This window comes from Eschrichtius robustus, chromosome 3, assembly GCF_028021215.1.
Source record: "Eschrichtius robustus isolate mEscRob2 chromosome 3, mEscRob2.pri, whole genome shotgun sequence".
NCBI classification, from domain to species: Eukaryota; Metazoa; Chordata; class Mammalia; order Artiodactyla; family Eschrichtiidae; genus Eschrichtius; species Eschrichtius robustus.
Window position 1 is genome coordinate 67,373,248 of NC_090826.1, and position 24,168 is coordinate 67,397,415.

Genomic DNA, 24,168 nt, shown 5'->3' on the forward strand with positions numbered 1-24,168 from the left:
TAGCTAACAGGTAGTGTAGACAAGCCTGGACCATCCTGTGTGGGTGCCCTTGGCCACTCTGCAGTGAGGGAAGGTGACCGCCCTCGGTGCTCTCTGTCTGGTTCGGAAGACAGAGCTATGGCTTAGGAAACTCCAAGAGTAAATACAAGGCTGTATATACCCAGCACTAAATTGGATCCAGTTTTCTGAGACTGTGCGGGGAGCCAGTGCGTCCAGTTCAAAGTTAACAGGGAGGAAGGGCAGAGGCTCTGGGGAAAATCTAACAGTGCAACTGTCCTTCAGAACATTCTTGATTGTCATTTTTTTGTGCACTTGCTGGCCTGGGCCTCCGGCCCTAATTACATTTTCTTCAAGCAGCAACTGAGAGATATTTCTCATTAAACATGAACAGGGAACTGTTTAATTTGTAAGAATGTAGGTGTTCAGAAATTACATCACTGGTTCAGGATGTTGAAATGAGCACTGTCATTGGCGTTGTCCCTGGTGGGCACCACAGGGCCAGGGCTTCCACAGGGCGCGAGTACAGTGGATGAGCTTGAGGCTTTCTTTACATTTTTGAAGATGGACTGACTCAATTTCTCTCCCTCTCCCCTTGAAAGGGGAGAAACTATCCTAATTGTCATTTCAAAATTATGGCTTCTGAGGGGTCACAATTTGCATGTCTTTTCTCATGTGATTCTCAGACGATGTCTATTTAGGATAAATATATTTGTATAGCATCCAAGAACACTGATACATGCTTAACTTCCAATAAGGTGAGTTAAGAGCATTAAAACTAGTGTCACAGCAAATTGTAGTATAGTCTTTTCTTCAACTTGGGGGTAACCTTGGATTCAGAAAGACCTGGGTTTGAAAGCATGACTTCATTACTTGCTAGTTACCCACCTTTGGGCGATTTTTTTAACATCTCTGAGCCTAGGATATCATTATTTGTAAAATGGCAGTAACAGCAAGTTTGCTGGGTTGATATGACGATTTGATATATTAATATCAATAAAGCCCAGCGCCCAGTGGTCAACAGGTCACAGCTGGCTCTCTTTCCCTGTTGTCCAGTACTCCCTGTCACCAGTCTGGAAGAGAATGTAGGGGTGGATGAGGTAATAGCAGAAGGGATGTATTCTGGCATAGGAGGGAGAAGAGCGAAGATAGCAGCCCTCGGAGGCAGGGAAGTGACCTGCTGGTGCCAAGCGAGTGTTGCCGCTGATGGGGGTCCTTCTCCCCGTCCTTGCAGCCCCTGAGAATGCACTGCAGGGACTGCGCCCTGGTGACGAGCTCGGGGCATCTGCTGCGTAGCCTGCGAGGCCCCCGGATTGACCAGACCGAGTGCGTCATCCGCATGAACGACGCCCCTACGCGCGGCTACGGGCACGACGTGGGCAATCGCACCAGCCTGAGGGTCATCGCGCATTCCAGCCTCCAGCGAATCCTCCGCAACCGCCACGAGCTGCTCAACGTCAGCCAGGGCACCGTGTTCATCTTCTGGGGCCCCAGCAGCTACATGCGGCGCGACGGCAAGGGCCAGGTCTACAACAACCTGCAGCTCCTGAGCCAGGTGCTGCCCCGGCTGAAGGCCTTCATGATCACGCGCCACAAGATGCTGCAGTTTGACGAGCTCTTCAAGCGCGAGACCGGCAAAGACAGGTACAGAGGCGCTGGCAGGGGGTGGCCAGGGTCCAGGGGAGGGTGAGGAAATGTCCTTGCTGGCTGATTCAACAAAAGCAAAGCTTTTTTTTTTTTTTATGCTTATGTCAGATAAGCTCATCTCCTTAAGCTTCTTTTTCTTTAATTTAATTTTTAACCATTTTTAAAATTGAAGTATAGATAATTTACAGTGTTGTGTTAGTTTCAGGTGTATAGCAAAGTGATTCAGTTATAGAGATATAATTTTTATATATATTATATATACACATACATATATAATATACATATTCTTTTTCAGATTCTTTTCTACTGTAGGTTATTACAAGATATTTAATATAGTTCCCTGAGCTATACACTAGGTCCTTGTTATTTATCTATTTTATATATACTAGTAGTTAATTCCAAACTCCTAATTTATCTCTTTCCCCCGCTATCCCCTTTGGTAACCATAAGTTTGTTTCCTAAGTCTGTAAGTCTGTTTCTGTTTTATAAATAAGTTCATTCATATTATTTTTTTAGATTCCACATATACGTGATATCATATGGTATTTGTCTTTCTCTGACTTACTTCACTTGATATGATAATCTCTAGGTCCATCCGTGTTGCTGCAAATGGCATTATTTTATTTCTAAAAGCTTTTGCTAAGCGCTTTTTGTTGTGACCACACGGCTCATGCCATCTATAGAGCTCATCGGTAGGGTCCTCCTGGAGACTGGACTGCTGAAGCTGAATTTATAGGGCAAAGTGAAAGGAAGCACTGAGACATTTATATAGATAATTCAGGGCCAAATCCCTACTTTGGAGGATGAGGCAACAACTGCTCCTGCCTTACACTGGTAGTAAGTGCAAGATAATAGGTTTATTGCATTTTATTTTACTTGTGTGAACACTAACCAAAAAGAAGTGTATAGGGTTATTTTTCTCTTTCAAAGGCAAATATTTATTCAGTCAACATATATTTATTGAGTACCTACTACTTCACTGCACCTGGTACTGGGGATATACACAGTCAGAAATAAGGCAGATCTAGACCCTGCCCTCCCAGAATATAGTCTTAACAGGGCCAGCAGATATTCACCAAGTAGCGGCCAGTGTGCTAGGTCATGTGAGGGGAAGAAAACGGTGCTATGACCAGTGGGACAGAGAGACCTGCCGTAGTCTAGGACAAGGCTTACCAAACTGTTGCTTACAGTTCAGTAATGGAACATGAAATGTATGTATTGAGTCACTGCAAGATTTTTTTTAATGTAATGGAAAGAATGGAATAAAACAGACAATATCAGCATTCATCTCCTATAGTAAGTAAGGCAAAGTATTATTTCATGGGATAAAATTTGTTTCGGTTTTATACATAGAAATATACATACACAGGGTCTTCTTTTGAAGTGATAAAATTGCCCTGGAATTAGATAGGGATGATGATAGCACAATTCTGTGAATATATTAAAAAACACTAAATTACACACTTTAGAAAACTAAAATGAAATGAAAACCATGTACAATACATGTGAGCATATATAAAATGTATTTCTGACTATAGGTCAAAATCTTTTGAAAAGCACTGGTCTAGAAGATGAGGGTGTGATGGAAAGACTTTCTCCAAAAGGTGCATTTAAGCTGAGACCTAGGCCAATAAGTATTTATCCAGGTAAAGAAGAACCTGAGAAGGGCAGAGAGAAACATCCTTATGGGTATAAGGGCTCGGAGGTGAGAGGACTTCCAGGGGGTTGGAGAAGAGTCCCTGTGGCTGCAACAGGGGTGCTGGCGGGGAGTAGCCAGAGAGGAAGCAGAGATAAAGGGTGAGGAGCTGGCCAAATCTAGGTGAAGAAAAGGGCAGCTATAGGAATTGAAAGGAGCAGTGTGGTGTAGTCCAAACACACAGCTCTGGGTTAGAATTCTTTGTCCCTCACTAGTTATATGGCCTTGGACAAGATATCTAACATTTCAGTGACCTCACATGTGAAAAGGGCATAGTGACTAGGCCTCGTAGGTCCAGTCTAATAATTAAATTTCCTCATTTCCTTAATTCTAAAACACGTATGTTTATAACTAATACACATTTAATGATGTAATTTACCCCCTCCCTTACAAAAACTGTTCCTGCATCAATTTCTTATCTTAAAACTAAAGAGAAAGGACAAGTAAAGAATGTGAAGTACTAAATCCTTTTGGCTAGCTTAGGCAGCTCATTATGAAGAACAGAGTCTTAAAGAAAGACCAAAGCCCATCATTCCCAAATTCTTTGCAGGGAAGAGCTTTCTTCTTAAATCCTTAAAACCTTGTGACCATTTGAGGGCTGGTCCAGGCAAAAGTGGGCATGGCATCTGATGGAGTGAGGAGAGGAAGACCTGGCCACTGGCACTGTGGCCTCCTTCCCTGGAAGCCCAGGTGACTCCATGGTTAGCCCAGCCAGTAGATCACATGGGGGATCCTGGTCGTCATCACACGCTGTCATGAAATCCAGTCACTTACTGTCCTTTAAAAACCACAAATAAGAGACTGTTGCTCACTTGAATGAGTTATTTAACCAAGAGAGCACTTTATAAGAGAAGGAGAATAAGGGAAGTTATTTACAGTTTCATTTTTTCTGGTTGGAAAATTCAAAATAAGTAGAAAGACTCTCTTCAATAGAAAACACTTCTCTCTTTTGAGTTTAATGGTTGTTTGCTAAATTTAAGTAGTCCTGAAACACTGCTGCAGTGTTAGCTATTTAGGATACTTACACATTGCTCTGGATCTTCTTAAGGGATTAAGTTGAAAACTTGGAGACTAGTCTTTACATCCTTACATCTTTAGGAAACAATCTCACATCAAGACATAACCCACTCACTAAATTCATTAAATTCTGACCAGTGAAAACCTTTTGCTCAATAAGCCTGTGTCCTTAGTGAGCCCAGATGGTAAGAGACAGATAAAATTTCATGGACTGGCTACCAGGCTTCTCATCCATCTACTAGGATCCACGCAGTCGCCACACAGGGAATCACACTGATGGATTTGTAGGATGCCAAAGTACACTGTCCACTTTTAGAATCTTTGTGCCTCTTACCTTTAAGAAACTGTCTTAAAGAAGCTAATATTGTATTGACTCAATATTCTCATGTGTCCATATTCTTAATCTTCAGTCTACTCCAAGCTAAAGAACAAAGTCAGAAACAGCCCCTCAGAACAAAACTATTTCTATAAACTAAAACACAAAATACTTAGGGTCTAACAGTATTGCCTCTGTATGCTTTTCCTGAAACATAACAAAACAGTGGTATGGATTAAAGATACACAAAGTATGGAATATCTAATTTTGCAATCTTATAATCAGGACATTCATTTCAGGCTAATATTTTGAAGAAATGAGATAATTCAATAGATTTTGATTTATGGAAATTTCACCCTACTTAAAAGAGGAGAAAAAAATGGCTCAGGAACAATCTGCAATTAAGAAGCATGACAAATGACATAGATGGCCAAGTGGTATTCTTTGATATTAGAAAGTAACTGTACCTGAAAATAACTTTATAATTGAATAGGGTACATTAGGAAAATATGATTCAGAACCAATATTATAATAATTAGATAAAAGAAGTATAAATGAAATAACTGCAGGAAGAATGTTTCCATAGAGATTATAAATGAGATTCTGGTGGAGCAGAAAGGCCTTTAATTGTAATTTAGTGTGTACTATAGCATTATCAGCTCAGTGTGTTACTTCATCATATAAAAGAATATCTGATAATTTTCCCTAATAAGCACATGACAGCTCTTCATATTCCTTCATTACAGCTGATTAAGTGTGAAAACACTAGATATTCCTTTGTTGGAAAAAGAGTTCGAATCTTTTTAGAAAGACAGCACAAAGCAGTTGCATTTCTATAGCATGTGATCCCAAAAGACTATTATTTCGCAAGTCCGGGGAATTTTAAGTGGCACTTTAAAGAAATGTTCACCTTAGTTTCTTTCGTCCTCCGCTTTTTATTCTCCCCATTTTTACCCATTAAGTCTTTTTCTGTAGAGTCACATCCCCCTATATTTCAGGCTGTGGCTTGTGATTTCTACTACATCACACAAAAGAAAGCCAAAGTTGTAGGGAAGTTTCTGCCCCTGGGAAAAGCCCTCTTAGTGTTTCCTACAACTCGAAAGCATGGGGACATGAGTGTGATTCCTGGATCGGCAATCTGGGGGTATAAGTAAGCTGTCATTCTCCTCCTGGGCGCCACATCATTCCGGTTATTCACTCTCCCAGTTGAAGCCTAGAACAACCTACCATCTCAAGGTCACAGCCTTGGTGAAGACATGGTCTAACTTGAGGCAAGGCACTGCCTTCTCTTCCCCTCCCCCATTCAGTCAGCTCTGCTCTGTCCCACCTCCTTCAGTCCCAAAGGTCTTACAAATTTATAGCCCTGGTGAAAAACAAGGGGGATTGTTAATACCTATGTAGGCTGGAGGCTCCAGAATTTTCTAATTACAGTAAGTCCCCTGCATATGAACAAGTTCCGTTCTGAGAGTGTGTTCATAAGTCCAATTTGTTCGTAAGTCCAACAAAGTTAGCCTAGGTACCCAACTAACACAATCGGCTATATAGTGCTGTACTCTAATAGATTTATAATACTTTTCACACAAATAATACATAAAAAAACAAACACAAAAAATAAAGTTTTTAATCTTACAGTGCCGTACCTTGAAAAGTACAGTAGTACAGTACAACAGCTGGTATACAGGAGCTGGCATCGAGTGAACATGCAAGAAGACTTACTGACTGGAGGAGGGAGAGGAGGTGGGAGATGGTAGAGCTGAAGGATCGTCAGCAATAGGAGACAGAGGGCAAACTGCAATTTCACTCACGCCTGATGTTGATGGCACAAGTTCCATTCCCTTGCTGGATTCAATTCTATCTACCCTCTTGAAAAAAAGATCCAGTGATGTCTGGGTAGTAGCTCTTTTTTCCTCATCATAGATGACATCCTGGGCTTGTAATAAAGATACTGTACTACTGTACTCTATACAGTACTCTACAGTAAAGTACACGAAAGCACAACCACTTGTAGAGGATGCACGCATGTGACTTTGTATGCCAGACACGTGAACTAACTTATGTGATTGGACATGCAAACGCACGTTCACATCTTTGAAAGTTCACAACTTGAAAGTTCGTATGTAAGGGACTTACTGTACTGCCCTGACTACTGATGATGGCTCCTACACAAGAGCCAGTAGCAGTGTTGGAAGGATATCAGTTGTTTTGTGTCCGCTAAAAAGCACTGGGAGTAATGGTTGAATTATTTATTTCATTTGCTCCAACCTAGCAACCAAGAGGGGAGGAAGGGATCTTGATGTATCAACACACCAGACTAGATAACTTTTTATGATGTTCTCTCCTTTAGTCCTCAAAATAGCACAAGAAGATAGAGCTTCCCATGCTTGCTTTCTAAATAAGAAATCAAGGTTCAAAGAACAGCAATAACCTGCCTCAGGTCATTTAGCTGGTGAATAATAGAAACTAGTAAGATACAAATCCATGCTATTTCCATCTTGAGAATTTTTTAAATGTACTTCCTGGGATATTACTGGATCCAGATACAATGGAATGGAAAATAAAAATGAGTAAAGGAATTAAGAACTAGAAAGTTGAAGCCACGGACTCAGGAATGGCTAAATTACCCATTCCTGTTAGGTATGTGACAAAACAAAAGACATCTTAAAATGCCTTTTTTGGTTGTTATTCCTTATGTGAAATGGAAATAATGCAAACTGCTTAACAAAAACTCTTCCTTTTCAAAGAGGGGTGCTATGCAGTGCAAGTAGAAAAGCTTTCCTGCGACTCTTTTATTCACATCACATACGGTGCTATGGCTGGGCAAAGTCAGACAGTCTGACCTTGGGGATAAGGTGTTTGAAACTGGCTAATGAGGCATGCCACAAGCACTGAAAAAAAAAAGTAAATGCAGCAACCCCCGAAGAATTGAAATTAATATCCACAGCAGCATAGCTTGGTGGACCGAGTCATCCTCACAAGTCAAATTAGACCTTGATGTTGTGTCTCCACGATTACCCTTAGACTTGGTGTGTGGTTAGGGCTCAATACAGATGTTTGAATGGGCAAATGAATGAATGTTGGAACCCACCGATTTATTCCTTAAATTCTGTCCATTTTTGGTCTTTTAATAAAAATTTTCACAGGGCTCTTGACTGTTCTGAGGTAAAATAAAGCAAATGCTCAATTAAACGTAAGCATCCCTGTGTCCCTTTTCCTCTGGCCATTAGCCCATTCCCAAATGAATGTACTCCTTCTAAGGAAAGACATTCAGTCAAGATGTTGGTGTTAATTAGTCTAGTTGAAGGCAAGCTTCTACCCTAAGATCATTTGGTCGATCAGTTGATCAATTGATAGATAAAGACAAGTGTGTTTATTCACATTTAATAAGCTCTTCGTTATCCACCCTGCTTGGAGAAAAAAGAATACTTATAGCTAGTCAGGTATTCTAGTTAATAAAGAGTCGACACACGAGGATTGTCATCTTACAAGAAACTGAGTGGTAATAATTCGCACTTAAACATTGAAACATTGATCATCATCTTTGACTATGTAGAAGTCCCTTGAGAATCCACCATGATGGCGCATTGACATCATTTATCATATTATCATGGAATATGGTGGTATTAGTAACAGATTTCTATCTGCTAAAGTTCCAGCTTGTGCAGATAGAGAGAGAGAGAGAGAGAGAGAGAGAGAGTTTACCAAATGGAGAGAGAGTGTGTGTGTGTTTATAGTCAGCCTTGTTCCAGAAAAGATTTAAGATGGAGTGGGTATAATGATTATTTTACCAGCTTGCAGACTTAACTGCTGTTCCTTCCAGGAAGATCTCCAACACTTGGCTCAGCACTGGCTGGTTCACAATGACCATTGCCCTGGAGCTCTGTGACAGGATCCATGTTTATGGCATGGTGCCCCCAGACTTCTGCAGGTAGGATTTATTCTGCAAATGTAATTCATCAGCAGTGTTGTGCAGTGTTTATAAATGTCTGATTCCAACTATCAACCATGAAACATGTCTTCCTGTCTTCTTGAAGCAATTAATTAACATGTCCCAAGTCCTGGTTCTAGAAACAACAAACAGCATTTAATTATGTGATATAAAATATTGAAAGTTTTTGTTTGTACTGCTGGAGAATTAATCCATCTTGTGGGCTTCATTTATCCTCTGAATATTTATCAACCAAAAGTAATGCAGTAATTGGCATAATATTAACAATGAACAAGCATTAAGAAATATTAGTTTTGGGGACTTGCCTGGTGGCACAGTGGTTAAGAATCCACCTGCCAATGCAGGGGACACGGGTTCAATCCCTGGTCTAGGAAGATCCCACATGCCGCGGAGAACTAAGCCTGCGAGCCACAACTACTGAGCTTGAGCTCTAGAGCCTGCAAGCCGCAACTACTGAAGCCCGCGTGCCTAGAGCCCGTGCTCCGCAACAAGAGAAGCCACCGCGATGAGAAGCCCGCACACTGCAATGAAGAGTAGCCCCCGCTCACCACAACTAGAGAAAGCCCGTGCGCAGCAACAAAGACCCAACACAGCCCAAAATAAATAAATTCATTAATTCATTAATTTTAAAAAAAAAGAAATGTTAGTTTTATTCTCATTTGAAAGGAATGTGGTAATTTTTAATGAATTAAAGAGGGCAATTTCTTTGACGGTAAGGCCTGTTTTCCAAAATTAAAATATTCCTCTTAGTCTCTTTCCCTTTCCACATCAGTAGCCTCGGTTTGTGTTTCTAAGACCAAAAGCACAGGCATAATTATTTTGATGTATCGCTTTAAAGGGAACACACATACATCTCTGTTGCTACCTTAAGTTACCTCCTGGCATGTGCCCAGGTAGAGTTCGGTGTGTACTAACAGACACACTGAGAAATATCCAGGGCCTGATTTGTGGAAGGCCGGTTGAAATTCACCTGTAACCTAAAGGAGTGATGCCAATAAAATCAGAAAGTTTCCTAGTTTTCAAGCATGCCTGCTGACCTGCACATGGCCTCAGTCATGATCTTCAAATGGTAAGATCTGGGGTGGGAGGGCATTTTAAACTTGTTCATTAAAATTTACGCTTGCTTATACTTTCATGTGTTTCAAACCTAACAACTTCTCAAAGGCCGTGGGCCTTCAGGCAAAATCTACCATTTGGAGGTTTGATGCAAGAATGCTGAAGCATACTTAATTGTGCCGTTATCACTTTGCCACTTTTCTCCCACCCTTTTTAACCCAAAGACCACACAGCAGCAGTACTAGTTTATATGTGAGAGTCAGGTCACAGGGGAGAAGGAAAGGGGTGGGCAGAGCAGACCTTTGAAATCTGCCTGGACTCATGCATCCCCAGGGAAGACATAATGTAGTAAGGAAGGGGGTGGAGTCTGGACCCAGACGGCACAGGTTCAAAGCCCAGCCCTGCCACTTACTAACCTAGTGCGACCTTGAGTAGGTCGCTCATTCTCTCTGTGTCTCAACTTCCTCGCCATTAGAAGTGGATGTGATGATAATAATAGACTCTGCCTCAGAGGGTTGGAGGTGGATTAAATAAGGGAATACATATAAAGTGCTTGGAACAGCGCCTAGTACATGGCCAGAGTGAGCCTGGATCCTCACCCAGTTCCTCATCACTTAATGCACTGGCCTTGCTTTCCCCTTTGACAACCTCTGTGCAAAAAAAGTAGGTAAGATGGTGTAAAAAAGCAAACTGCCTCCTCAAACCAACAGGCTAACAAAGGCAGTGGCAGTGGCCCCTTTGGGCATGCAAAGAGCCATCAAAGCTGATGGTTAGACGGCAGATATAATTATGTAATATTGCCATTAGGGCACCGGAGAAAAAGGGCATGAATAAATTGAAATGTTAATGACTTAAAGTGTTCAAGGAAATATTGCACTTACTATGGAAAACAAATGAAAGGCAAGTTAACCTGTCATTTCTCTTACTCAGAGTTAGTTCATCACGGCTTGGTGCACTTAGGATGGGAACAATTTATACAATGACACTAGCAAGGAAGTCAAGATACTGTCCGTGCGCCGTATGTTGGGAGCCGCTCTGAATTTCTGTTCCTCAGCCACCATCCCACAGGTTCAACAGTTGTTCTCATAAGACGCTTTCGGCAAGAACTCATCAGAAGGATCCCCACCCCCAGTGTCCTATCAGAGAAAGTGAAGAAGTGTGCTGGGTGTCCTCTGGTGCAGAGGGTTAGGCTGGTGACAGCATCCTCTTCAGTCCTGATGCCTGCTTAGGAAGGATAAGAAGGGAAAGAGAGGAGCAGCCCAGACTGATTCCCAGGTGCCTTTCGTCTTCACGTCTAGGACACATGGGCTGAACCACCAGGCACCCAGTTCCTGCCGGTGACCTTGAATCTTGCTGTCCTCATCTGCAAAATGGGCATAAGAAAATAATGATAAAAGCAAACAGGTCATGGTGAGGAGTAAATGAGATCATGGCTGTAGAACGTTTGACACAGTGCCCAGCACACAGCTAGTGCTCAGGAAAGATTATTAAAAACATTAGTATTACTAATACTTTAATATTATACATAAAATATATAAAATAATTATTAATATTATCCTAAGCCCTTGAGAATTGCCCTGAAAGGTACCAAGAATTTTGGGGGGCGTTCAAAGAACAGGCCACAGCTCTTGCTTCCTGGAGGCTTACGATAAGTCTTACCCACATAGAAATCTAACAAGCACAGCAAAGCCACTTGGAGTCACAATGACTCTTGCAAACAGTATCACCACCAGAAAAGGAAAAAGCAACTTATAAGTTAATCCAGCTACTAGTCTGATCATTCCCCCTTTGTCTTGATCTTGAAAGAAGCTAAGAACTCTAAGGGCAGCAGGGTACGTGTGTCACGAGCTGTAGGACTTAGGGAGATAAGATATCACTGGGGCCAAAAGTGGTAGGGAAGCTTTTGTGAGATGACAGACCTCACGCTGGTTGAGTCCACCAGAACATAAACACCTCGAGGGCAGAGACTTTTTTGTTTGTTGGGATCACTGTTGGAGCCATGGTGCACAGGACAGTAGATCGGTACCGTCCTGGCCTATAGCAGGTGCTCCGTACATACCGAGTGAATGAATGGCCCTGTCCTCTCTCTCGTGCTGTAGTCAAAGGGTGTTTATATGACCGAAAATAAGCCATATTTCTCAAGGTCAGAAGCTGTGTGACCTTGAGAAAGTTATTCAACCTCACTGAGCCTTAGTCACCGTGGGCAGGTTACTTAATGACCGTCTCAGAAGCCGTAGTTTCCATGTCTGCAGATGATGATGACATTAGTACTTAGCTCACGGGGTTATATGATAATTCCATGACATAATAGATGAGGAATGCTTGGCACAGTGCTGGTGTACGTTAAGCATGGATAAATTTACGAGGGGAAAGGGCTCACTCATCTGCAGGTGTGCACCCATGAGCACATCTTAAGGAGCTGTCTGGTGAGCACTAATGAACGGTGCTTGGTTGGCAGGGAGGGCCAAGGACACGAAAGGCTCCCATGAGAATTGGGTCCCACTTTCCCTCCAGCTCCTTGCAGGACACCCCGCGGGCTGCTTACAGCAGACCCCCCCCCCCATTCTGTGGCTTCTTTATGCCCAGTTTCTCACTGGAAGGAAGAGTTAGGCACATGGGGCCAGAGTTCAGCAAACCAAAGGAGAGCCAACTGCTCTTTTTGGGTAAATTAACCTTTCCAGACTTTGAGATACAACTAGGACCCTCAAAAGAAGTCATTTACTAAACAAATCACAGAGACTTTGATTCATTCACCTAACTTGTGTTGGGCACTTAGTGACATAATCAAAGATGAATGAGACAGGGTTCCTGCCTTTGGTCTCCTGCGTGTCACTTGGACACAATTCAGTCATGAGGGACAGAAGGTTCCCAAGGTTCCTGTGGGAGAAAATATTCACGTTCTGCCTGTCAGTAGTCTCTGACCTGCAGGGCTTTATTGAAACATCCAGCTCCGGCGTCCTCCTGACCCGATCCGGTGGAACAAGGGCAAGGAGCTAAGCTGAAAGAACATGGCTGCCTCCTGCCCCACTTCATCGGCAGCAGATGAACTTCTCTCTGTTTTACCTATGGGCTCTCATATCACAAAGGGTCCCATGGCAAATAAGAACATTGACAGCCTTGACGACCTCTGGTCCAAGATACGGTGATGCCGCTTTCCAATCTAAATCACACTCTCACACACTTTTAAGGAGAATAGAGTCATCACCTTCTCCTTGCCAAGGAAACCAAGGCACAGAAGGACCAAACACCGGACTACTTCTGCAGTCATTTCCATCAGCTTAGCGTGGCAGTGACCCAAAGGGAATGTCAGCTGCTATATGCTGGAACATATAGGGAGGTAGAGTAGGACAGGGAGTAGGGGACTAAATTATATCCTGGGAGCAGACAGCTGAGCAATCCATGAGTGCCTGACTTCTAAGACGTGTGGGTGGGTTCACTCCTACAAGCCTGGAGCTGTCATTTTCCATCCAGCTCTCCTGGACGTCTGGCCTTATCATCCCTCCCACCCAAAGGGCCTGACTTACTTCCAGGAATCATTCATTGGCAAGAAGATTTCCAGTAGCCTCTAAACTACTAAGCACATGGACTCCTTAGAGAGACGAATAACCCCACGTTCATATTTAAAACCACAAATGGAAACAGTGAACGTATAAGTGGCCATGGTGGCAGATGAAGGACATGTTATTCGAAACCTGGCAGAATCTAACACTGACTAAAAGTCACGTGACTGGCGTGCAACCATTTCCTCCTTAATCTGGTGCCGCAGTAGCCTCCTGACCGCTCTCTCCAACTCTGGTCTTTCTCTTTCCTCTCCAAACACCACTGTGCTGTTGGATAAACCGCAAGTGTGACTCTATATCACTTAAACCCCTCCATAGGTCCCCACAGCTTTTAGAAGAAAGTTCACACTCCCTAGCTTAGCACACAAGCCCTCAGGACCTGACCTCTGCAGCCACCTTAGTCTCATCTCCTCTACTCACAGACTTGCTTTAGCCATACTGAGGAACTTAAGAAGGAGCTCACCCTGCACACACCTGCCCCTTCGCCCTCATCTCGGATCATCCATCCCCTCCTTCTTGATCTGGCTGATCACTACCGCTTCTTCACCGTAATATTAATGGCTGATATTTTTTCTGCACATACCACATGCTGGTGGTGTGCTGAGTACGAGTACAGGTGCCATTTCATGGAACCTTTATGATCATCCCAGGAGATAAACATTATTATTATCGCCATTTTACATACGAAGCTTTAGGACATGAAACAGCTGGCCAAAGTCGTGGGGCAGGTAAGTGATGGAGCTGGGATTTGAATTCAGGTCTTCAGGGCTCAAGAGCCAAAACTCTTAACCCCTCCCTCCACTGCTTTGGAGGTCCTCCTCCTCCAAGCTTTCCTTGCCTTCCTATCTGAGTCAGACCCCACCTGGGCCCCTACTGGGGCCTCTGCCACCTCCCCCTCTGCCTCAGCTCACTGAGTGACATGTCCATCTCTTTCATCAGCCTGTAATCTCCTCAAGGGAAGGGGTCCTATCTCAAGCCACGTTTGTGTCTCTAGCTCTTGCCATTGTGTCTGGCACATAGTATGTATTCAGTATTGATTAACTCAGTGAATAAATAAAAACCTTCCTTTCCTTGACGGTGTTTAGGAGACTGATTCTATATTTATTCCAAGATCAAAAGTGCCAGGTGAGGGAAGAGTATAATTAGCCAGTGGCAAGTTCCGATTTCAAGGGTCCAAAGAAGTCACTGGTGGCCACCTGTATCATTCCCAGCCAAGGCCAGCACTGGGTCCTCAGGCACGAGGCATCAGTCTCCATCCTGCCTCTATCACTGGACTCCGGGCTCATCGGTGTTCAGAAAGCCAGAGAAAATTAATGTCGTGTCACACCAGAGACAGCCTCAAAATATATTATTATGGGGCCATAGGCCTTTAAATCATGCCGTATCCATATGGGAAGCCAAATCCATTCTCTCTAGATGGACTATAAATTGCAATGAAAAAGCTCTGTTGTCATTGCTTTCCAAACTAAGTGATGGTGAGTATTTTTAAACTCATTTTCCATTGTAAATTATTTGTGATAATAATGGGCCAAGCATTTAAATTCTACCTAACTGTCTTATTTCTGGTCATACTTAACACATTACCAAGTTTACAACTTTCTGTTACCCATCATTTCTTGAGTATTAATTAGCAGAGTAACGACTCAGAGCGATCACTGTCATGGAACTAAATTAATATCTTATCCATAATGTGAAGGACATCTCAAAGGTATCGTGAATATCAGAGAGTTGATTCTGCTAGAGTTATTAGCTAGTGAACATTAATAAAGCTGCCAGCATAACAGGGCAAGTTCCTACTTGGCAACAGTCCACCCTGTAGAGTCAGATGCTTACAGAGGACAGGTATGGAATATAATGCATCCACGTGGTTCACATTTTATGCAGTGAACTTAAAAAACATTGTTGTACTTTTTTTTTTTCATAGATGCTTAACTTTGCCATAATTTCTTCTTCTGTCTTTGCTATAATTTGACCAACTTACTGGTCACTGGGTGTTTTCATTACCTTCCTCTCTCCCATGGGTACAATGCATCTGTTATGGGATGTTATGGCACCACGTGAGGTGCCTGAGTGGTTGGGTGTGGATATGGGGTTCAGGCAACTCACTTGGGCCTTTGACCCATGACGGGTGGACAGCTGCAGGCTCTCGTCATTTTTTGTGCCCCAGAAACACAAGCATTATTTCACTGGCTTCCAAGGTGTGTGGCAGTTTCCTCCCAAAAGAGGCTGTAAAAACAAGAAATGGAGGCAACAGAATAAAGGTGGTTCATGGGGCCTCCCAGGCCTGAAGCAGCTGTGTAGGAAGGCCTGTTAGGGGAACATTTTCTTCTGAATGCTCCATAATGTCCCCAAGGCCCCCAGTGCAAGCCAATTTCAGAACAACCGAGGTACTTGACAGCTACTGATTCAACACTATTCCTCAAACAGTTCCTGACTACCTGCTATATGGTACTGTATACCATGCCAAGAATAACAGTGTGTTTGGAGAGAGTATCTGAGAGCTCTAAAGAGAGGCAAAAGCACCATTCTTTCATCAGGATCTTTTTTAGCCTTCTAGATCGTCCAGCCCAAATTGGGAGGTCAGGGTCAACCTAGATCATACCCAGAAATGGAAATATCCACCCTTACCTGTTAATGATACAAGGTTTCTTTCCAATTGCACAGCTTAGCTTTAGAAGATATAAAATGGCACGTTACCAGCTCCTGCTGCCATAGATAAGATATCAGTGGGCAGAATTGTAACTGAGCATGAGGCCTGTGCTTCGCACCCTGACCCGCTGCACAGTGCCCACCAGGCACGGGGCACCTCTGTAGGTGGGTGCTTGGGAGAATGCAGCAAGGACAGAGTTGCTCTCAACCATGTGGTGCCAACCCAATGGGAACCTGGGGTGCCATTAGTGCAGACAGCCACCTGGTGGCACAGGAATTTTTCCAAGACACAGAGCCTCACTCTTAAGAGTACAGCTTTGGTTCAGATCTGGGCCCTGAAACTTCTTCAATTTCTCTGGGTATGAGTTTTCTCATTTGTAAAACAGAGGTAATAACAGTACCTCTCTCACTGGGGCGACGTGATGATTAAATGTTAGTCTATGTGGAGTACTGAGCACTATGTGAGTCAAGTCTAGAATCTTGGATGGCCCATGAGTGAGGCTGTGTGCTTAAACCAGGCATAGGACTCTCACCCTGGGTGCCCGATTCGCACCCTGGGTGCCGGATACTCACCCATCACATGGCGTAGTGATACTTAACCTTAGACGCCTGATGGAGAATGAAGGAGATAACATAAGCTAAGCACTGAGGCTTAGCAGGTATTTAACTAAATCAGCCTTCTTAAACCTGGCTGCATATTAGACTCTCCTACAGAACTTTATAACATTATTACCTTTTTAAATTGTTTTGTTTCGAAAAAGTTTTAGACTTACAGAAAAAGTTGCAAAGATTGTACAGAGAGTTCCTGTATACCCTTCACCCAGCTTCCCCTAATGTTACCATTTTGGTCCAATTATCAAAATTATCAAAACTAAGAAATTAACACCGGTACAATACTCTTAAATAAATTTCAAACTTTATCCACGTTTCACCATTTTTCCTACTGATGTCATTTTTCTCCTGCAGAACCCAATCCAGGATCCCTTTGCATTTTCTTATCATGTCTCATTAGTCTCCTCCAGTCTGTGACAGTTCCTCAGTCTTTCCTTATCTTTCATGACTCCGACACATTTGAAGAATTCTGGTGATTGTAGGATGTCCATCACTTTGGATTTGTGTGATAGTTTCTAATTATTAGATTGAGGTTATACATTACTGAGACGGCTACCACAGAAGCAGTAGCATTTCATATCAAGAGGTACATGATGTCAAAATGTCTTATTACTGGCGATGTTAACCTTGGTCACTTGGTGAAGGTGGTGTCTGCCAGGTTTACTCATTGTAAAGTTACAATTTTTCCCTCTATCATTAATAAATACATTGGGGGGACTTTGTGCAAATAACCTATTTCTCCTCATGTTCTTCCTCTCTCATATTCCATTCATCTGTGCATCTTGCCTGCAACAATTACTGCATTGTTCTAATGGTGATTTTCTATTCCCTCATTCTTTCTAGATTATTAATTGGAATTATTCTGTATTTCATTTATTTATTTATTCAGTAATTTATTGAAATCATCATGGATACTCATGGATATTTATTCTGTTTTATTTTATGGGACTTATAATCCAATACTGCCATTATTGATTTTGATACTCAAACCTAAGGCACTTTTTAAAATACCTATGCCTGGGACCCTCTCCAAATCAATTAAACCAGACTCTATGGAGGTGGAACATAGGCAGTGGTATTTCTTTAATACCTGTGCACTACATGGTAGTTCTTTCATTCTCCCCACCTGCTTTCTCTATAGAGACAAAGCAATCCTTCTTCACATTATTCTGCAGGATTTGTTCTCCCACTGGCCCCTGGAGGGCTGATGACAGGCTGCTGCTGCTTAGGGAACTGGCTCTGTGATTATCATGCCCGCACAGCCCGCACCCCTGCACCTTCACTCCCTGAGCACCCCCTGACCCCAGACAGCAACCTGAGCTCCAGAATCCTCCTTTTACAATAGTAGCCACCTGATGTGGAAAGTCTGCTGATTTTTACTGCTGTTTTCATTTGGATCAGGTGGAGGGAAAAAAAAACTATGGCAGCCTTTAGAAAGTCAGGCTTGGGAAAAAAGGCTTAAAGAATTATAACCTTGAACTTTCTGAAGGAAGGGCTTTCTGAACGGCACAGTGGATGACACCTGATGGCAGGCTGACAACCTACAGGAGAGTTGTTCCTGCAGTTGCTTCGGCTCTGCCTTCTAAGTCCCATCAAGCCCTTTTCTGCCATTTGGACAAAGTTTTAAAGCATGGAGACAACCCTCAGTTATTTGGACACCTTTGAAACCATAAGAACCAAATATGTAAATTTAATTCTCCCTTTAGGAGATCAGTGTGGAGCCAGATACATTTTCATTCAAGGAGATGGTCTTCCTGAATAAGGAAATTGATCCTATAGCATCCTTTAGCTGGTTTCCAATTTCCCTCTATGCCTAGGTGCCAAATCAATCTCATGATATTTTTAGAAACAGGATTGACTCTTTAGTCAGATTGATGCCAATACTATGTCCAAAACTTAGATGAATCAGATTTAAAACCTGATCCGTACTGGAATGAAAGCTTAACCCCAAGTTTACCAGGGCAACATGAATTTAGCACGATTCCCCAAATTATGCCATATGAATCTGGGGAGACTTGTCTCACAAATTTCTATTTCTCTTTTTTAATTTTTTTTTCTTCATAGTGGTCCATTCCAACTTGAATTTTTCCTACCGTGCACTTTCCATATTGAAAACACCTTCTGTTAAAATTTTAAGGGGTTTCAATTTCTAGGGCAAGTAAATAAGCAAACTCTATAATAACCGGACAGGACGGAATCTGATGTCTCACTATAGAACACAGAGATACTTCTGAGACAGGCATAATAGAGATGCAAACTATTAACTCAGCACAGCATCCAACCCAGGATGAGGAATGTTTAAATGCTGCATGACAAAAGTAAATCTCTCTTCCTGGAAGAACTTTAACCTCAGAGGAGAGGAAGCTCAAAGGTTTATTGTCTTCAGAGCCATGAACTCGACACCCCTCTTGATAAAAGACTTCCGATCCTTGACCCCAGAAAAGTTGCTACTCTAAAAGCCATTTGTGTATTGATCTCCTCTGAAGAAGACGAATAGGTATCTAGCAGGATGAGCATCTCTGGGAAACCAAGTTACTCTACTTAGAGTAGAGCTGAGTGCTGGAGGGGGACCCCAGGGCATCAAGCGCTGTAAGGTGGTTTGCAGGAAGCTGGGACACTTTTTAAGAGAAGCGCTAAGAAGAGACCAAGAAGAGCTTAGTCTTGCAACAAGGCCGCTTGGTGAGTGTAGGTCAAGGTAGGAAGGTTTATCTGCTGGGATATCTTGACTGCTCTTATCATTTAGACTTCAAGACAGAAGAGGTGGGGTGGACTGGCCTAGAATGGAACCCAGTCTGAGACCAGACCTCTTTGGGGGTGAGATATTTTAGTAACCCTACATCAGAGCGCTCACCACCACCACGTTAATCCTGTTCACATTACCTTGAAGAAATGAGCCAGTGTTTCTCCTTTGAGGAGGAGACAGGGATATAGAGACCGAAAAATGTGGAGACTCTCGGGCTACACAGCAGGGGTTGAAGATTTGGACTTTCTCAACGTAGAGACTCTAGGTTTGAGTACCTTGTCCGTCTAAAACAGCAAGAGAAAAATGGTGGCGTCGTGCCTGCTGAGTTTCTCCCGTGCGATCAAACTTGGATCATCCACTTTCCATACCTGGAGGAGGAGTTGTCTTTAGAGGCTTGCCGTTTAGCTGCTAACTCCATATAAATTTCTTTCAACAACAGAACTTCAAAAAATAGTTATTGAGCACCTGCTAAGAACAAGACAAAGGCCTGCTCTCATGAACAGATAATAAGCAAGTAAACAACAACAGCAGTTTCAGAGAATGATTAATGCCACAAGGAAAATAAATGCAAGTGAGATAGAGAGAAGGGGCAGGCATCAGGTAAGCCCTCTCCGAGGAGGATACATTTGAATCGATCCCCAGCAGTGAGAAGGAGTGAGCTGGTGGGAGAGCGTTCCAGCCAGGTGACTTGCCCTCAAGAGCCAAGGCCTCAGGCTAGGGACGAGCTTGGTCGAGATGACCACCAGAGAGGCCAGTAAGGTGGGAGCATAGCAGACAAGGTCAAGTGGGTTAGGAGAAGGCTCTGGAGAGGAGCCAGATCACGGAACACCCTGTAGGCCAGGCTCTTAGTGTAAGTGGAAGCCCCTGGAGGGTTTGGTGTGGGGCGGGGGTGGGGAAGGAGGAGGATGTGTTTTTGTTTTGTAAATATCTTCATAGCTGTTTGTGCTAAACAGACTGCGTGGGGCAAGAGTGGAAATCATAACTATAGCTGGCTCTTAGGACTACGTAGTTTCCAAATCCCAAAAGCCTGAACCTCCTACGGGCTCACGTTTAATCTTGCTGTTTGATAATGATGGTCGCTGAGTTTATTTCACAGCCTCAGATCCTCTTCACGTGCATATTGCTTAAACATCAGCAAAACCGTTTGTTGAATTCATTTAACTTGAAAGTATGGTTTGTGCTTATCAGCTTATTAAAGATAACATCTTACCTAAATCTGTGAAAGGAATTTTTTTTTTTTTTTCTTTAATCAGTTATCTCGTTTTCCTCCTACAGGGATCCCAATCACCCTTCAGTACCTTATCACTATTACGAACCTTTTGGACCTGATGAATGTACGATGTACCTCTCCCACGAGCGAGGACGGAAGGGGAGTCACCACCGCTTTATCACAGAGAAACGAGTCTTTAAGAACTGGGCACGGACATTCAATATTCACTTTTTTCAACCAGACTGGAAACCAGAATCACTTGCTATAAGTCATCCCGAGAATAAACCTGTGTTCTGAGGAATGTGTGTGGCCAGATGGAAATCCCAAGAACCCACTGTATCAGACGTCAGGCCACTGAACTTCCTGAAACACCAGACATGAAAGAGGAACAGAATTAGTCACCGGGGTAGCTTCAGTCCTCAAGAAGTACCATGTACAGGTGCCTCTGAGGCATGACTACACAGCAGTGCAGTTGGTTTGTAAGGGAAAATTCCAGAATGAATACATCCTAATGAGTGTCGTCCCTTTCAAAAGGGGTTACCATAGGGGCCGAACTCTCATTTAAATGACGTTGCCATGGCTAAAAACATTTTGGATCTCTTTAAGTATTGCCTTCGAAACTGAGACATTAGGAACTCAACATTAGTTGTATTCCTTTGTAGAAATACCACGTCAAAAGTCATTTTTCTATCAACTTGTATCCTAACCTGAACCTTTGTCATTTGTTGGACTCTGTATGTGTGATTTGTAAAAAGCAGCCTGAAAGTATGGGCATGATTTCTGAAGAGTACATCTTCACTGACTTTCATAAGCAAATGCCCAATATTTATTTATTGAGAGTTTTTTTAGTGTGTTCTCGGCCAGTATTTTTATAGATTCTGATTATGTGGTAATTTATCCTTCCTAATTCTTTAATCCTGAATGATGGTTGGAAAAGGCCCGGAACTGGGAGGTGAGTTGCCGTGTTCCCAGTGCTCATCGTTAGCATGCGACGGTATTTGGCTTGGAAATGTTGTGTTGCATTTTTTGAACCCTCAGGCTTCAAGAACAGCTATGACATTTTCCAATATGCAGAAATGCTCCAAATGACAACATTGAAAACCAAAAACTGCATCGTTCAAACAAAAAAGATACCAACAAGAGAAACTTAAAGACAGTTTGCTTTAGTAATCATTGATGTAGGTTACTTCACTAAAGCCCTAGTTTCCTCTTCTGCAGAATGATATCACTGTACCAGCGGACCTCTTAAGTTTCATTCCAGATCTGAAATTCTCTCAAAGAGCCTCTTGTTGACCCACATGAGGACTTTGCACTTGGAATGATGGGGCTCCCACAGTAGCAGGAGCCTTATTTTAGGGGGCCTTTTATATCCCCCTACTACCTATCCCCCTCTTGTGGTTAAAAACATACCTCCTCCACGGAACCCATTGGCCAAAATCCATCCCCTGCTTCTCTGGTGTTTCTTGCACCAGAGAGAGAGAGAGAGAGAACTTCCATGCTATTCTGAGGGTCGGGGGGGATCTTTCATGCTATTCCCTGACTACAAGAGCAAGGAACTGCATTTCTGTGAGTTTGTGTGGAGAAGAGAATACAAGGAGATTCCCCATCATACGACTCATTTATCCTATGAACTATTCAGATTCACTTACTGCAAATCTCACATTATATTCACTGCCGTTCCCTCGTCTTCAGAAGTATAAAGGACTTATTTTTATTCCGAGCCAAGATCAGCTAGTGTGAAAGATTTTCATTTACGCAAGTAATATTGTTCAAAAATAGCCTTTAAAAAAATATACCAATGTTTTCTTTACACATGGCTTAGAAGGCATTAATTTCTCTAATGCCAAATTTGAAGGCACCAGCAAATACTATGTATGGAGACTGACATTGTTTTACAGAACATGACCTGGTTTGAGATTAAAGAAGGTTTCTCACATTACCAGCTCTTTTCGCTTTCCTTAATTAGTACTGAGATTCCATTCCTTTGCATTGACTAGTACTATTAATTATACGGAGTACTGTTATTGAGATGCAAACACAGTCCAGATATCTATTTAGCAAAAATAAAGTTGGTATTATTGTCGTGCGGCGTGAGCTGTAAAAAGCCAATACAATGGAAATGTCTGTCCAAAACATACTGGAATGTGTCCTTTAAATTGTCTCAGTTTTTTAAAGAAACAATAGGATTCTATTCCAGCACAATCTCTTCTACAGCATGGACTCTGGACAAACAGTACTTTATGAACTTATAAAAAATCATAAGAATTTTACATAAATGATTCATAGGCCACCTTTCCCATCACTTGAAGAGATTATATTGCTCAGACGTAAGTAGCTCCTTTAACAAGTTTTATTTTTAAGGCATACTGGGACATGCAAAGATGTAGCTATATTACCTAATCTAATAATATCTCAAATGTCTGTATTATCCTCAGGTTTTAGGGGTTTTGTTTTTGTTTTGTTTTTTAAGATCATACGATAGCGCCACCTTTTTTGTAACTTTTCTCTCTCAGATACTCAAAAGAGTGTAAAGCAGAGGAATTCTGAAATTCCTGGCTTCATTGGGAAATATTTTAAATCTACATGTGGCTAGGATATATGAGTATGTGAATTTATATTTTTAAAACTATGGTATAAATATGTAAGAAATTATAACTTAGACAGTGGTTTTATTACAGCATTTAAAGAAAATACCTAGAACTCTGACAGACTGTGCTGCTGGAACTGGCTGTGGGCAACTGAATTCTTCTCTTGCCGATATCATTTCATGACTATCAGTCTTAACACGATGCAACACCATTAAAATCAACTCTGATATAAAAGACTACAATCATGTTTACAGACCTCAGTGATTTCAGTATCCAACTGTGTTTGGAGCCTACATCATACTCATTATGTTACATACCTTTCTCCTCTCTCCCCAGCTGTGTCATCAGCTTCCTCTCAGCTCTTAAGACCCCAGTAACACAAAGCTACGGCTGGCCCATCCACGGCGTCTGTTATTTCAACGCAAGAACATTTGGCAGAGGCCATAGCCATTATGAGCAACGATACAGGAATGCACAGGCAAAATCAATCACTTCAAATGGCCCATAAAAGGAGGAATCTTGCCTGTAATATTCTCCAGTAAATATTCACCCAAGAAAGCATACATTAAAAGAACATTAAGAGGTAAATATTCAGTGTGCTGTGTGGGGACTTCGCTGTGTGATTTCCATTACAGTTAATGGGTATTTGGTAACTAAGTCCCTGTGCTTCACTAACCCTGGTATGTGCTCCTAAGGGCTAGACCTAAAACCAGAGCGATGCAGGAACTTCCAAGGTCCTAAGATTGCAGAGTTAGAGCTTTTCTCCAAAAAATAAATGAAAGCAAAACACAAGGTACTGTACTTAAAAGAGAAATTTCTGTGAGGTCTCTTGGAACCCTTAGGTTCCTACCAGATATGTGTATCAGATTACAAACAGGAGCTCTCAAGACAGATTACCTTTGTTTTCTGAAGTTCTCTCCATTACTAATCTTTTTGAATTACATTAAAATGGAAGGCTATAACCTCATTTTGAAATAAAAACACACCTCAAAAATTAAAATTATTGATTTAGAAGGTAAAGGTATTTAGAAGGAAGGAAAATGTTGAAATTCTATCAGGAATGAGAGTGTTATTTAAATGCATGTGTACCGATTTAATAGGCCCAAATATTTGCCCTTATGTAGGAGTGAC

General features: G+C 42.2%; 1 protein-coding gene across 2 annotated transcripts in view; it reads left to right on the top strand.

Moving 5' to 3' along the window:
* ST6GALNAC5 (ST6 N-acetylgalactosaminide alpha-2,6-sialyltransferase 5) overlaps nucleotides 1-20,746 on the top strand; it is a 180,185-nt gene extending 159,439 nt beyond the window's left edge. The window contains exons 3-5 of one of the 2 annotated variants that reach the window (XM_068538030.1): nucleotides 1,232-1,641; nucleotides 8,491-8,598; nucleotides 20,515-20,746. In XM_068538030.1, the coding sequence (XP_068394131.1) occupies nucleotides 1,232-1,641; nucleotides 8,491-8,598; nucleotides 20,515-20,746 (750 nt within the window). Of the gene's footprint in view, nucleotides 1-1,231; nucleotides 1,642-8,490; nucleotides 8,599-20,514 lie in introns of those variants that run through there. The other variant, XM_068538032.1, reaches the window with a different exon arrangement.
* The last annotated feature ends 3,422 nt before the right edge of the window (nucleotides 20,747-24,168 follow it).